At 36.8% G+C, this 14,584-nt stretch overlaps 1 protein-coding gene across 4 annotated transcripts in view; it reads left to right on the top strand.

Moving 5' to 3' along the window:
- The first annotated feature begins 286 nt into the window (after positions 1 to 286).
- Positions 287 to 14,584, top strand: part of Klhdc10 (kelch domain containing 10) — a 61,110-nt gene continuing 46,812 nt past the window's right edge. For 2 of the 4 annotated variants that reach the window (XM_047561944.1, XM_047561943.1), the window contains exon 1: positions 287 to 443. In XM_047561944.1, coding sequence (XP_047417900.1) covers positions 374 to 443 — 70 coding nt within the window. In that variant the 5' untranslated portion in view covers positions 287 to 373. Of the gene's footprint in view, positions 540 to 14,584 lie in introns of all 4 variants that reach the window. The other 2 variants (XM_047561942.1, XM_047561941.1) reach the window with 1 other exon arrangement.

Below are 14,584 nucleotides of genomic sequence, written 5' to 3'. Positions count from 1 at the left end.
CTTTCGGCAGGCGTGGCCTCGTTCATTCGGGCTTCGATTGGCTCGCCTGATCCCGCAGGAGTCGCGGCGACGCGGGCTTGCTCAGCGCGGTGGATGCGATTGATGAGTGGCTGCTTCTGCCTTTCTCTCTCCACACTTTTTTTTAGCCATAGCTATGGTTACCACGTCTCTCTCCGCCTCCCTCCACCTACCAAGAAGGCGGCTTCCCATTGGCTGTCTGTCACCAAGGTTGTTAGTCATTGGCCGCTGGTGAGACCGGGCGCTCCCCCTTTCCCTGTCTCCCGGGTCTCTTGAGGAGCCCAGGAAGAAGGCTCCGCTGGTGCCGCCGGGTCAGGGACTGCCGGGACCAGGCTGCGGCAGTCGTTAGCGGGTCATGTCGGCCGCCCAGGGATGGGACAGGAACCGCCGGAGGGGAGGAGGAGCGGCCGGCGGTGGCGGCGGAGGTAGCGGGGCCGGCGGGGGCAGTGGGGGCAGCGGGGGTCGGGGGACTGGCCAGCTCAACCGCTTCGTGCAACTCTCCGGGCGGCCGCACCTGCCAGGTGAGTTGTGGGACTGGGTCGTGACAGCTTGCGGGTGCGGCGGGAAGGTGACTGCTGCCTTGTCTTTTCTCCCTGGCTTTCTTTTCCTTGGGAGAAGGAAAGGGAGGCCCCACGCATAGCAAAGAGACTGGGAATCAAAGAAAAGGAAAGGTGTCTTTGAGGTCAGGGAGGGAACCGGAGCACAACGAAGAAAAGTATTTTTGCTCTGTTGAAAGCTTTCTGCGGACAGTTATGCTTCCTTCCAAAAGAGAGACCCACTGTCTCGTTGACATTCCCAAATGTTTCGCTTACTCGCTTCCCAGTCTCTTCCCTTTCCGCAGTTCGATCTTGTGGAAGAAAGACTTTGGCGCCTAGCCGTGGAAAATGATGTCAAAAAGAGTGTTAAATTAAGGGAAAAAGACGGAAGAGCATTACAAGGAGTGACTTTGTCACACACACACACACACACACACACACACACACTACAGAAAAGCACCCATGTAAGAGTTAGGTATTCTGAAACGGAAGAAAGGAGTATGTGTGTGTATGGGGTGTGGGGGGGTTGTTGTCTAGGGAGCGTATGGGAAAGAACCAAGAGGATTAGGGAAAACTAGTTGAATTCTTAATATTTTGGAATGTCCAGTGATAGAACGAATAATAGTGTGTAGATTTTAAAGGAGGAAAACGACAATCAAGACTATACATAGTGACAAAATTTTGCTTTGTCTATGCCATAAGAACAACTGAGAATTGGAAAAATGTACCCAATGTAATAATTTCTCATTCTGGCCTGCAGCACCCTACCTTTGAATTGAAACGTTTAAAAAAAAACAAAACCAGATCAAGTTATTACATGTATGTAGATAGGTTTAAAGAGGTATATTTGTAAGTGAATATTCAGGATAATAGTAGGAAGTTAGGGAATTAAATAAGCACAAAACGTCAAATGTTATATTGGGCAAGCTTATTTTTACCATGAAGAGAACTGTTAGGAATAATGTTGTCTTTAATCATTCACCATATTTTTTGTGAATCATGTTGAAGTTTATTATATCTATGATGTGTTTCTTTTGCTGATGGGTTTTGAGAACATGGTGGTTTTTCAGTTGTTTGTTACTGTGCCTTGTACTTCGGTGTAGTCAAAAATTATTTGACTAATTCGAAGATAACAAAGGGAATTTCACACATTTCAAGAGACAGTTGCCTATGTTTGTGATAGTGTTATTGATGTGTGCTAGAAATGTACATTATTCCATTTCTCTGTGCAATTAAAATTAAATTGACGCACTTGTTAATAGTCAAATATATAATATACCAGGAGTTGAACTTGAAGTGATGTATCAGATTGGGCATCCAGAATTGCCACATATGTAATTTTTAACATGGAAAAGAAAAAAGGAGAAATCTTTTTACTTATTTCAAATTAATAACAAAACCTGGATTTTGAGCGTTTTAGCTTAGAAGATCAATATCTTCTCAGGGCAAGGACTATTACCAGTTTGCCCTCTACTACTGCAATCTGTAGTTCTACAGTCATGGATTAATTATTATACAGTTTATTTAAAGTGGGCATCAGGTCTCTTAGAACATGGTTGGTGCACTTCCTCACTGCCACCACCTGAGGGCAGTGGAAGCCATGATTTCAGATAAGGCCTTAGGTGTGGAGCTATTTCTGCATTCCCTTAGCACACAAGGCCAAGAACAGCTATTTGTCCAGAGGTAAAGATAAAACGTGCCTAAACTGTGAAAATTAGTGAAGTGGGGTCATCAGTCTCTTCTTTCTGCTTGCTTTACCCTAGCTGACACCTCATTCCTCCTTCCCTATGGCCGTTTTTTCTTCATTCTCAAAATTGGGAAATACCTGATCTCTCAATATATACTTTGAAATTCTTTCATACTAATACTTTATTCTCCAAGGTATTACATTTTCAACCTTCTTATTTTTTCTTTGTATTCTATTTTGAGGTATTTCTAAGCATTTTAGGTGGTGGGGAAGAGTAGGAATGTCTAGGCCTGTTTTATGGCCGACGCTGGAGGTATATAGCTTTTTGCTTTAAGTTACTGTAGGTAACTTTCAGTCTCCTTTAATTTTTAGTCCCATTTTCCATTTCTCATCCTTTTCTACCAAGACTTCTACGCATTGGAAGAACCCATTTTCTTCCTTTCTGCATCTTTACCCTATATCCAGCTCTCCAGGAAACAAAACAACATGGTCTTCCTGGAGTGTACTAACTCCTTTTCAGTGATAACATCTTTATGCATCGAATTATGCAAACCTGAAACTTGGGTACCCTTGCTAAGATTTTCTTTTCCCTTGCATTTCAGGTGTAATTTCTCAAGTGCCATGTTGCCGTCATCCTTCATTTTAAGTCTCCCACAGTAGATTTCTAAGCAATCTCCCTGCTTCTACTCTTGCCTTCCAATTCATACAGCACACCAGTATCTTGAGAGGGATAAATATATATACATATTTATACACATACATACATACATACATACATATTATTTATGTGTATATACAGTTATACACATACGAATACATCACACTCATATACATGTATAATTGAAAATTCCAAGTATGTTTGCGTTATGTATAAGATGCTGGTGTCTAGTGAATTTGATCAATTCATTTGAAGGTTTAGTTCCTATAGCCCCACTAACTGGACAAGCAGATAAAAATAAAATCAAATTTTTTAACACGTAAAGTTGTGTAGACGCTGCATCCATTGTGGAAGCACAAATAATATTTTGTGAAACTGAGCACCCTCCTTGCCTTTCTGCTCCTATATAAAATACGGTGGTGATTATGTATTTGCCCCATAGACTAGGAAATTCATAGCTTCTTAGTCCTGGATAATTAAAAATCTCTATGTACTCAGAAAAGAACAGGGAGCAGTGCTTTTTGTAGAATAGTATGCAGAGAGTGAGGAAGCTCAGGAGCAAGGAAATCATGGGGCACTTGAATCCATGTTCCTATTATAATTTAATTGTGTGAGTTTGATTAAATGAAATATATTAGTTGAGAAAACAGTTAAAACATCATGGCCAACATAAGAACTGGAATACTAGCAAAGAGGAGGAAAAATATAACAATTTGTAAAGCTGTGAAATATAATAATACCGAAGTAATAAGTAATGTATAAGATTCAAATGGTACAAAATAACATATGGTAAAAGGCAAGTTTTCTTTCTACATTCGACCTTAGCTAATTGGCTTCCTTCCCTAGAAATAAGCAATGATAAATTTCCTGTGTATTTTCCGGAATGGGTGTGCGCACACACACACACACACACACACACACACACTGGTCTAGGTAGAAAGACTAAGATTTCTTTGTTTGGATGGGCATTTAAAATATTAACAGTCTTGCCAATACAGATAGTGATACAATGAATGTGCCTGTATGTATAGAATTTTGCACATTAGTCTTAGTCTGTCTTTTTTAGTTGTAGATGGACGCGATACCTTTATTTTATGTATTTCTTTATTTTTATGTGGTGCTGAGGATGGAACCCAGTGCCTTATACTTGCTAGGCAAGTGCTCTACCACTGAGCTACAACCCCAGCCCTGAGTCTATCTTTAGGATAAATTCCTAGAAGTACAATTGCTGGGTCAGAAGAGAGTACTTTGATAAGATACCATCAAATTGCCCTCCATAGAGGTTGTGCCAGTTTGTGTTCCACAGTCAGTTTTAAGAACATTGGTGGCTTCCTTGTTCCCTTGATAATGGAGTGGTTGTTGAACCTTTTCTTTCTTTCTTCTTCCTTTTTTTTTTTTTTAATAAACCAGTTTAATAGTTTTCTTATCCATCTTTTCAATGAGTATAAAAGCCATATTTGCCTTTATTTATAATGTCTCTTTATATTTTTTTGTCCATTTTTCTTTTTTTTGTTTTAAGTGGAAATTTTACTTATTGATGGATTGAAATGAGGTCTTGCTGTGTTGCCCAGGCTGGTCTTCAACTCATGGGCTCAGGTGATCTTCTGCCTTAGCTTCCTGAATAGTTGGTACTGCAACCATGTGCCACCATGCCCAGCTTTCTGTTCATTTTTTTTTTTTTTCTGAAATGCTTTCTGTTGTTTACAGGAACTCTTAGGTTTTAAGGAAATTAATTCTTCTTAGTTTTTAATATGTGTTGCAGATATTTTACATGAGTTTTTCATTTGTCTTTTAACCCTGTTTGTGTATGTTTTCAGCAGAAACTTGAGAATGTAATTAAATTTATCAATGTTTTTCACTTTTTAAAGTGTTGCATCATAAGAAAGATCTTCCCCATTCCAATATTATTTCTAAAAATTAAAATGAATATTCTTGTTTTTTCTCAGATATCTACCCTGTTATCACAGTATCCTATATTAAATGATCTCACTTTTTCCTACTCATTTGAAATCTTGTCTATAGGGAGACTTTATTCCTATTATTGAACTTTATTCTACTTCTCAGAGTTCTAGTTCTAGAAGTTTTTCTTATTTTCCTTTTTTTTTTTTTTTTTTTTTTTTTTGCCGTGCTGGGGATTGAATAGTTTTTCTTATTTTCCAGTAAAACTTAGACTTAGGTAATCATGCCCCCCGCATCCTGATTTTTCTTTTTTTCCTTGAGATGGTGTCTCACTATGTTGCTCAGGCTGGACTGGTGTTGTTCTTGGGCTTAAATAATCTTCCTGCCTTAGCTTCCTAAGTACTGGAACCACAGGCATAAGTCTACACCTGGTTACTCTGTGGATATTTTGTTGATAGTGCATTATGTTTATAGATTGATTCAGAAATAGTTAATATTGTTTTGAGGTTCAAGTTCAGGGACAGGGTATATGTTCATTTCTTTCTCTTCAAGTCTTCTTTTGCATCCCTTAATAACTTTTTTTTTTAATGAGGCATCTTGTTAGGTTGCCCAGGCTGGTCTGAAACCCCCGGACTCAAGTGTTCCTTTTGCTTCAGCCTCCCGAGTGCTGGGAGTACAGCCATGTGCCACTATCCCTCTTTCCTCAGTAACATTTAAGGTTTTGTGAGTTTTCCTCCACATATTTATACATGTATTCTTTGATACTTGATCATTTTTGTTCTTCTTATTTGTTTTTTTGTCTTTTTTTTTTTTTTTTTTTTGGTACTTGGCATTGAATTTAGGGGTGCTGCAGCCCCAAGCTACCCTCCCAGCACTTGTGTGTGTGTGTGTGTGTGTGTGTGGGGGAGAGAGAGAGAGAGAGAGAGAGAGAGAGAGAGAGAGAGAGAGAGAGAGAGAGAGAGAGAGAGAGTGTTGCTGAGGATGGCCTTGAACTAGGGATCCTCAGGTCTGTGGAATCACTGGGATTACAGGCATGGTACCACACCCAGCCTTTTCCTTGTTGTTATTGTGAGTGGAATTTCTACTTCTGTTACCGTTTATATGATTCTTGGAATATGGGAAAGCTACCAATTTCTTTTTTTATCTTTTTTTTCAAGGCTACCAATGTCTGAGTATTAATTTTATACTGTTGGAATTCTGATATTATGTGTAACGGTTTCCGAGCTGTTTTTCTAAATAAAAACAATGGCAGTTAAATAATCATATCATATCAAATAATAATTAATCTTTCCAGTTTTTATATTTATTTCCTTCTTTTGTCAAATTGATTTGGCTATTTCATTTCAAAAATATTAAATAAGATACTAGTAGACTTTTTTTCCTGACTTCTGTAGGATGCTTTTACTGCTTTCATGTTAAGATTAGATCTAGATCTACCTTTGAATTGAAGTGCTTGTATTTTTATCATGTTAAAAGTATTCAACCGGGGGCTAGGGACATAGCTCAGGTGGTAGAGTGATTGCTTAGCATGCACAAGAACGTGGGTTCAATCCCCAGCACCACCACAAAAAAAAAAAAAAAAAAGTATTCAACCGTTATTTTATTTTATTTATTTATTTATTTTTGCGGTGCTGGAGATTGAACCCAGGACCTTGTGCTTATGAGGCAAGCACTCTACTGACTGAGCTATCTCCCCAGCCCCCCAACCGTTATTTAAAAGTTTTCTTTTTTTTAAATGGAATTTTTCCAATGCCTTTTCACAATTTATGGGAATTATTGTGTAATTTTTTTCCTTTTTTTTTTGCATTGAATTGTTCTAAGGGATTTATTGTTACTGAACTATATCCTTGCATTCCTGAATGAACTGCATTGTCACAGTGTATTACTATTTTAAATGTGCTGCTGGGTTCCCTTTGCTAAACTGAGAAATTTTACGTCACTCCTTGTAACCTAAATTGCTATTTTTAGTTTTCTTTTATTTTTGTTGGATTATGCTGTTTTCATGGAAATTATTTCAGAGCTTTCTTTTTCTGTGTTTTTTCACCCCCTCTCTGGTTAAATGTTTTTAAAGTTAAAGGTTTGGTTAAAGTCCCTTTGTAATCGTTTGACCCTTGTGTTTTTTGTGGGAGGCAGTAGTAGCTGTTGGATAATTATATCTACTTCTATGATAATTTAGCTGCTTACAATTTTTAAGTTTGGGAGAGTCTTTGATAATTCATAGTATCCTAGAAAATTATCCATTTCATCCAAATTTTCAAAACTGTGTGAAGTTGAGCAAGGTATTCTTTTATGATTTTAAAAAAATTGCAGGGCTGGGGTTGTGGCTCAGTGGGAGAGCACTTGCCTAGCATGTGTGAGGCACTGGTTTGATTCTCAGCACTGCATGTAAATAAAAAATAAAGGTTCACTGACAACTAAAAAAAAAATTTCATATGTCTGTGATTATTATTATCACTTCTTATTTTACATATGTGAGGCTTGACCTTTTTATAATCAGATTTTAGATTTTTAAAATTTGGTTCTATTTTTTCTCTTAGTAACACTTTTCTTTCATTGTTTTAAATCCTTCCTTTAGTTTTTTATAGGTTTATTTTGTGGTGGTTTTCCTTTGTGGTACTAGGGATCTAACCAGGGTCTCATGCATACGAGGCAAGTACTCTACCACCAAACTGTGTCCCCAGTCCTCATAGTGGTTTTTGATTTGTGTTTTTCTTGTGGCTAATGATATTAAGCATCTTGATATTAACCACTTGCTGGCTGTTTGTAAGTGTGGATGATTTCCTTGTTGGAAAAATGTCCATTCAGATCCTGTGCCAATTTTTAATTAGGTTGTTTTGTTGTTACAAGAGTTCTTTATATATTCAGGTACAGGTCCCTTGTCATGTATATAATTTGTAAATATTTTCTTCCATTCTGCGGTTCTTTTTCTTAATTGTGTCCTTTGAAGCACAAAGGAGTTTAATTTTGATGAAGTCTAGTATAGCATTGCATTTTTTTGTTGCTCATATTTTTGGTGTCCTAGGAGTCCTTTGCCAAATACAAGGTCACAAAGACTTATCCGTATGTTTTTCTCTAAGAGTTTTATAGTTTTGCTGTTACATTTATGTCTTTGATCCATTTTGAATTAGCTTTTATATTTGGCATGATGTGTAAGGTTATCCCAATTGCCTATCTAATTGTTCCAGCAAAAGATCTTCTTTCTTTTCCCTTCTAATGGTCTTGCCACCCTTGTGAAAAATCAGTTGACCTTAAAAGCATGAGTTTACTTCTGGACTCTTGATTGTATTCCATTGTTCTATATGTGTACTTGTGTGCCTGTACCATGCTGCCTCAATTATTATTGCTTTGTAGTAAGTTTTAAAATTAGGAATTATGAATCTTACTATTTTATTCTTCTTTTAAAGCATCATTTTAGCTATTATGAGTACTTTGAATTCCCCATAAATTTAAGAATCATCTTGTTATATTATACAAAGAAATCAGTTGAGTTCCTGATAGGAATTGCATTGGATCTTTAGATCTATTTGGAAAATATTGCCATTTTGATCATGAACATGAGATATTTCTCCATTTATGAAGATATTCTTTAATTTCTTTCAACAGCATTTTCTATTTTCAGAGTCTGTTGATATTTTGCTTGCTTTTTTCAATCTTACTGTCCATGTCCCTTACTATTTTCAAAAGTGTATGCACTTCTTTTGTGTTACTTCCAATAAAGATTTCATTTCTGTATTGATTGAATTTTTCTCTTTCTTTTCCTTTCTGCTCTCTGACTGCTTATATTCACCACCACCACCACCCCTTTTTTTTTTCTTTTGGCAGGGAAGCCTGGGAATGAACCCAGTTGTGTCTTACCTCTGAGCTGCACCCCCAAACCCCTTTTATTTTGAGACAGGATCTCACTAAGTTGCTTAGGGTCTCATTAAGTTGCTGAGACTGGCCTCGAACTTGTGATCCTCCTTCCTTAGCCTGGGTCTCTGGGATTACAGGCATGCCTAATTTCTTTCTCTTGTCTATCTTCCTTGTGTTAGAATCTCTTACTAACTCTTGAGGTGTTATTAATTTTGGTAAAGCTTACTGTCTCCCACTTCCTACCACCACTACTATAAAAGGAATATAAACTCATTACTAAATCTGAAAAATATAGAAAAACTGAAACCAGGGGAAATTATCCATAGTATATCAACATGTTGATATTTTATTTTCCTTTAATTCTTTATTAGTGAATTACTGAATACCATATAAATAATTGCATATCACAATAGGAGCTTGAGATTCTCTTAAAACTGTTCAATACATAACGAGGCTTGTTTATGTTTTCTGTTATTTTATTGATGGAATCTTTCTCCTCAAGTTTTCAGTATGTATGATCTTTTGTTTTTTCTTCTAGTTGATAACCTATTTTACTTCTCTCTTCATAGACAAGCTTTCAGACAGAACAGACTTTGTCGGTTGCTTTAATTTCTTTGATATCTTCTCTTCAACAAAGAAGATCATAGGCTTACTTGAAGTCTCATCTTTCCACTCAGGTGCTCTTCTTTAATCCAGTAGATGCCTCTTGTCTTCATCCCAACCAATTTCTCTAGAATTTGATTTTATCTACTTCCTTTTCTGGACCCTGGGATCACACTGTAATTAGACAAAATTCCCACTTATAAAGAGCTCTTAGGTATCTTTTTGTTAATTGTGTGGGTTTAATTTAATTATATTAATTATTATTATTATTGTTATTATTATTTTGGTACTGGGGATTGAACCCGGGAGTGCTCAACCTTTGAACCATATCCCCAGCCCTTTTTATTTTTATTTTGACACAGGATCTCATTAAGTTGCTGAGGGCCTCACTATGTTAAACTTGTGATCCTCCTGCCTCAGCCTCCTGAGCTGCTGGGATTACAGTCTTGCATCACTGCTCCTAGCTGCTGCTTCTTTTTTTTTTAACTTAAAAAAATTTTTTTTAAGTTGTAGATGAACACAGTACCTTTATTTATTTGTGTGGTGCTGAGGATCAAACCCAGTGCCCCACACATGCCAGGCAAGCGCTCTACCACTGAGCCACAACCCCAACCCTGCACCTAGCTTCTTAGTTATCTTTTTATCTCTTCAACTTCCCATTCATTTTCCTTTATCTGCCTCTTCATAATGGAATCCAACAGTGTATCTGTTTCATTTGTTTGTTTTTCCTTCTTACTCTTTTATTTTCCCTGAATGATATCATTAATATCCTGATAATGCCCAAATATGTTTCCAACTCATATTTCTCTTCTGGCTTGTTGGCCAATGAATGGCCACTACATATTTCCACCAAAAGACTGATAAGTACTTAAATCCAGTATGTCCAGAAAACAATTTTGTGTTTCCTGTCAAACCTGTTCTTCCTCTGCTTCTTATTCCTGACTAATGTTTTAATGGCTACATCATCAATTTAGTGAGTCAAACCAGAAACCTGGGAATCATATTAGATTCCTTTCTTTTACTCACGTCTTATCCAGCTTAGTCAAAAAGATTTGTTGATTTTTTCCTCCTTTCCCTAACTCTTTTCTTTGTCCCTTTCTATCTTTCCAACCTTATCATTTATGTTTTTGTTTCCTGCCGTACTGGGGATTGAGCCCAGGATCTTGCACATACTAGACAAGCACTTACCACTGAGCTACATCCCCAGTCCTTTTATTTTACCTGGAGACAGGATCTAGCTATTTCCAAGGTTGGCCTCAAACTTGGAATTCTTCCAAGTAGTTGGAGTTACAGGTGTGCCACTATAACTGGCTTATGTCTTTCATTTTATATTTCATCTACATAGAAGAATTTGCAATTAGAGTGCCATCCTCCTAATTGTCTTCCAAGATTCACCCACAAGTCCTTTCAATTTATACAGCATATTTTGTCATTTCTCTTTTAATACAAGTAGTTTATTGAGTAGTTACTGAAGCTCTATTTTGAGGTATTTTATAAGCATTAACTTATTTAATCCTCATTATTTTGTGAAGTAAATAACTTTTACCTTTTTATGAAGAGAAAACTGAGACTTAGAGAAGCTCCCTAACTTGCTCAAACTTAGCTCTGTAGCTAATAGATGTCAGATTTAGGATTCACACCCAGTCCACTAGACGTTAAAGCCCATGCTAGGAGCTGGGGAGTAGCTTAGTGGTAGAGCACTTGCCTAGCATGCACAAGGCCCTGGGTTCAATTCCTGCCACTGCAAAAAGAAAAAGAAAGAAAGAAAACCCACAGTATTCTGCCTCTTCTTTAGGCCTTCACTTTGTTTTGTTTATAAAAAGGATCATAGTATGGAGCTGGGGCTATAGCTCAGTTGGTAGAGTGCTTGCCTTGAAGCACAAGACCCTGGGTTCAATCCCTAGCACCACAAAAAGATTACGGTACTTACCCTGAATTACAATTATTTTTGGGGGGCTTATCTGCTTACTAGTTATATGTTCTTTAAAGCAAAAAATAATGTCTTCCTTTCTGTGAATACCACATAACTTGTGGCAAACTTTTATTAAATATTAATTGGATGAGTTAGTAATTGTTAATGTCTACAGTTATCCTTGAAAGAGAATGCAGCTTAAGTTATTTTACATTACATAAATCTATTTTATTTCTTACCTTGGAATTTAGTACATACAGTGTTTACATGGCTTTTCCAAATACTCTCAAAATTTTTGAAGTGCAATTTTAGGGACTGAGGGTATTACTCAATGGTAGAACTTGTGCTTAGAGTGTGTGAGGCCCTGAGTTCAATCTCTAGCACTAAGAAAAGTAAAAGTACAATTTTATGTTGCATATTATCATAAATTGTTGTGCCATCCTTCCATCTTGCCTTGATTTTATTTCCTCCTGCTTTTTCAGAAAATTTACATTATAATTACTTTCTTGTTCAATATTTTCAACCTCTTTCTCTCCACTGAATTTTTCCTGTAGCATTTGAGCTTGCTTGAGTTTTTCCTCCTCTGATCTCTTTTGTACAGCCAAATTCATGAAAGCATTGCCTAGAATTGCTGTCTTCATTTGTCATACCCTCTGCATTACTTGTGTGTGTCACAGATAACTTATGTGTGTCAAATCAAGTGGATGTTTTAATATCTCCATCTGACTTGATCTCTTTTTACTATGTAACATCCTTTCCCCCTGGCTTCCCTGGTATCAGGTCTGGTTTTCTTTTTATATGTCTGACCTCACATCCTTGGTCTTCTTTTAGCTCTTGCTCTTCTACAAGACTTTTATGCATTAAGAGTTCTCAGATCTTGGACCTATGTCCCTACTATTCTCTTTACAGCTTATTTGAGGTGTTCTCTTCCAAATCCATAATTTAAAATTTCATTCATATACCATGTCCCTTTTAAAATTCTGCCAAAATCTCTCTTAAGTGCCATGTACTTATACCCCTTGTGTTCAGTTGGTCTGAAACTGAAATTTGTGATCTTTCTTTATTGTAATATTTATTGTGATATTTATTGTCATATTTCTTTATTGTAAAGGTGTGTGGTCCATTGATATCTCTCTTGCTTTTCTTGATCCAGGGCCTTGTACTTGCAAGGCAAGTACTCTACCAACTGAGCTATATCCCCAGCCCTGATTTACATTTTTAAAAACTTCCTCTGGCTGCTAGATGGTGAATGGATTGTAGCAAATGATGAAGATGAAGCATGGAGGCCATTTAGGAGACTTGTGGGATTCTAAAAAGATGGTGGTGGTTTGGACTAAGATACAATGTATAGGTGGTGAGAAGTGGTTGAATATGAAATATATTTTGAAAGTAACATTAGCAGAATTTTCCGTGAAATATGAATGAGAAGAATCACAATGACTCCCAAGGTTTGTCTTGAGCAATTAGATGGGTGATAGTGTCCTTATATGAGATGGCAATGACTGAATAGAACAGGATTATGGGAGTAAGTCAAGATTTTTGTTTTAGTTTTGTTAAGCTTGAGATGCCTACTTGACCTCCAAGTAGAGGATACCAGTAGCAATTTTCATATAACCCAGACTCAAGGGAAATGTGGAAGCTTGAATATAAAATCTGATATTATTAGCATCCAGATGATATTTTAAACTGTTGGACTGGATGAGATCATCAAGGGTGATTTTTTAAAAATTATGCATAAAACTATAACTCTTGAAATTGAGAAGGACATGAGAAGCAAGCAAAAGACTTCAGTAAGACAGGAGAAAGGCCCAGACTCCTTGGTTTCATAGATGCTGAGAGAAGAAAGTATTTCAGGAAAGATGGAGAAGTCACTTTGTCAGATATGCCTGAAAACTTGAGGAAGATAAAGTTCTAAAATGGTGGACTCTATTACTAATAGGTCAGTACTGTAGGTTATTACTGTAGGCTTTTATAGATTTACTCAGATACATTAACTATTTATAGCATAGGAAAATATATTCAGATTTTCAAAATGACAACTGACAAAATAATTTTGAATTTAGAAATGCAGCCTAATTTTTTTTTTTTTTTTTTTTTTTTTTTTTGCAGTGCTGGGGATCGAACCCAGGGCCTTGTGCATGCAAGGCAAGCACTCTACTGACTGAGCTATCTCCCCAGCCCCCAGCCTAATTTTTAATAGCCTGTATACCTTGTTTTTGTTGGCGTTGGGAATTGAACCCAGGCTTCATGCATGCCAAGCAAGTGCTTTACTACTGAGCCACATCCCCAGCTCTTTTAAATTTTTATTTTGAGACAGGGTCTTGCTAAATTGCCCAGGCTGACCTCCTGCATGCCTGGCCTCCCTCTTCTTTTTTTTTTTTTTTTTTTTTTTTTTAATTTTTTTGGTACCAGGGCATTTTGAACCCAAAGGCATTAACCTCTGAGCAACATCCCCAGCCCTTTTTATTTTTTACTTTGAGACAGGGTCTTGCTAAGATGCTTAAGGATTTGCTAAGTTGCTGAGGCAGACTTTGAACTTGCTTCTCCTGCCTCAGCCTCCTGGGCCGCTGGTATTCCAGATGTGTGCCTCTGTGCCCAGCCTCCTTCATCTATTTTTAAGGCCACCTCCCCTCCTTTTAAAAAATGACTTTAGTGGTTTTAAAACCTTAGTATCTTTAGTCTTTACCTTGTACACTGGGCAACTTGTAAAACTTAAAGGTAATGTTCTTTTAAATATGTAAATATGACTTCCTGTTATTGAATTCATCCTGTTTACCCCCTAAAATTTTTTTCATCAGTTTTTTAAAACTGAAAGACATTATGTAAACATGGTAAAATCATATAGTATGTAAGGGGGGATGTGTCTGTTCCATCTGAGATCCCTTGTTCTCTAGTCTTTGTCCCCAGAAGTATCATCTGTTAGAGTTTCTGGTCTATCTTTACAAAACTATAATTTATATATGTATTCATATGCATGTGTTACCTTTATTTTTAAACAAATTAGAGTACCTTAGGTATTCTTTCTATATCGTTTTTTTAAACTTAAAAATGTATTTTGGGAATTGTTCTGCATTAGCACATTTATAATTATCTCATTCTTCATGGCTGAAAGTATTGTGTTATATGGATGTACTATAATTTACCAGCCACTCAGTTGATAGATATTTAGATTATTTCTTGTTTCTGCTATTTAAAAATATCACTGCAATGCATGGTGATAAATACTGACAACTTGCCCTTTAATATCTGTGTTTTAAAAGTGTATTTCAGATTATAGAACTTTAAAACATATTTATCCCTTTGTTTTACTCAACTTTCTCATCCAGCTTGTCTTTTAGTTCTTATGTTTGTGTGGTTCTAAAGTCCTTGTACAGTAGTTGCACTCTGCTGCCTTCTTCTCTGTTCCCTTTTCTTTTTTC

This window comes from Sciurus carolinensis, chromosome 8, assembly GCF_902686445.1.
Source record: "Sciurus carolinensis chromosome 8, mSciCar1.2, whole genome shotgun sequence".
NCBI classification, from domain to species: Eukaryota; Metazoa; Chordata; class Mammalia; order Rodentia; family Sciuridae; genus Sciurus; species Sciurus carolinensis.
The sequence above is the reverse complement of the archived record's forward strand: the minus strand, read 5'-3'. Positions and strand labels throughout refer to the sequence as shown.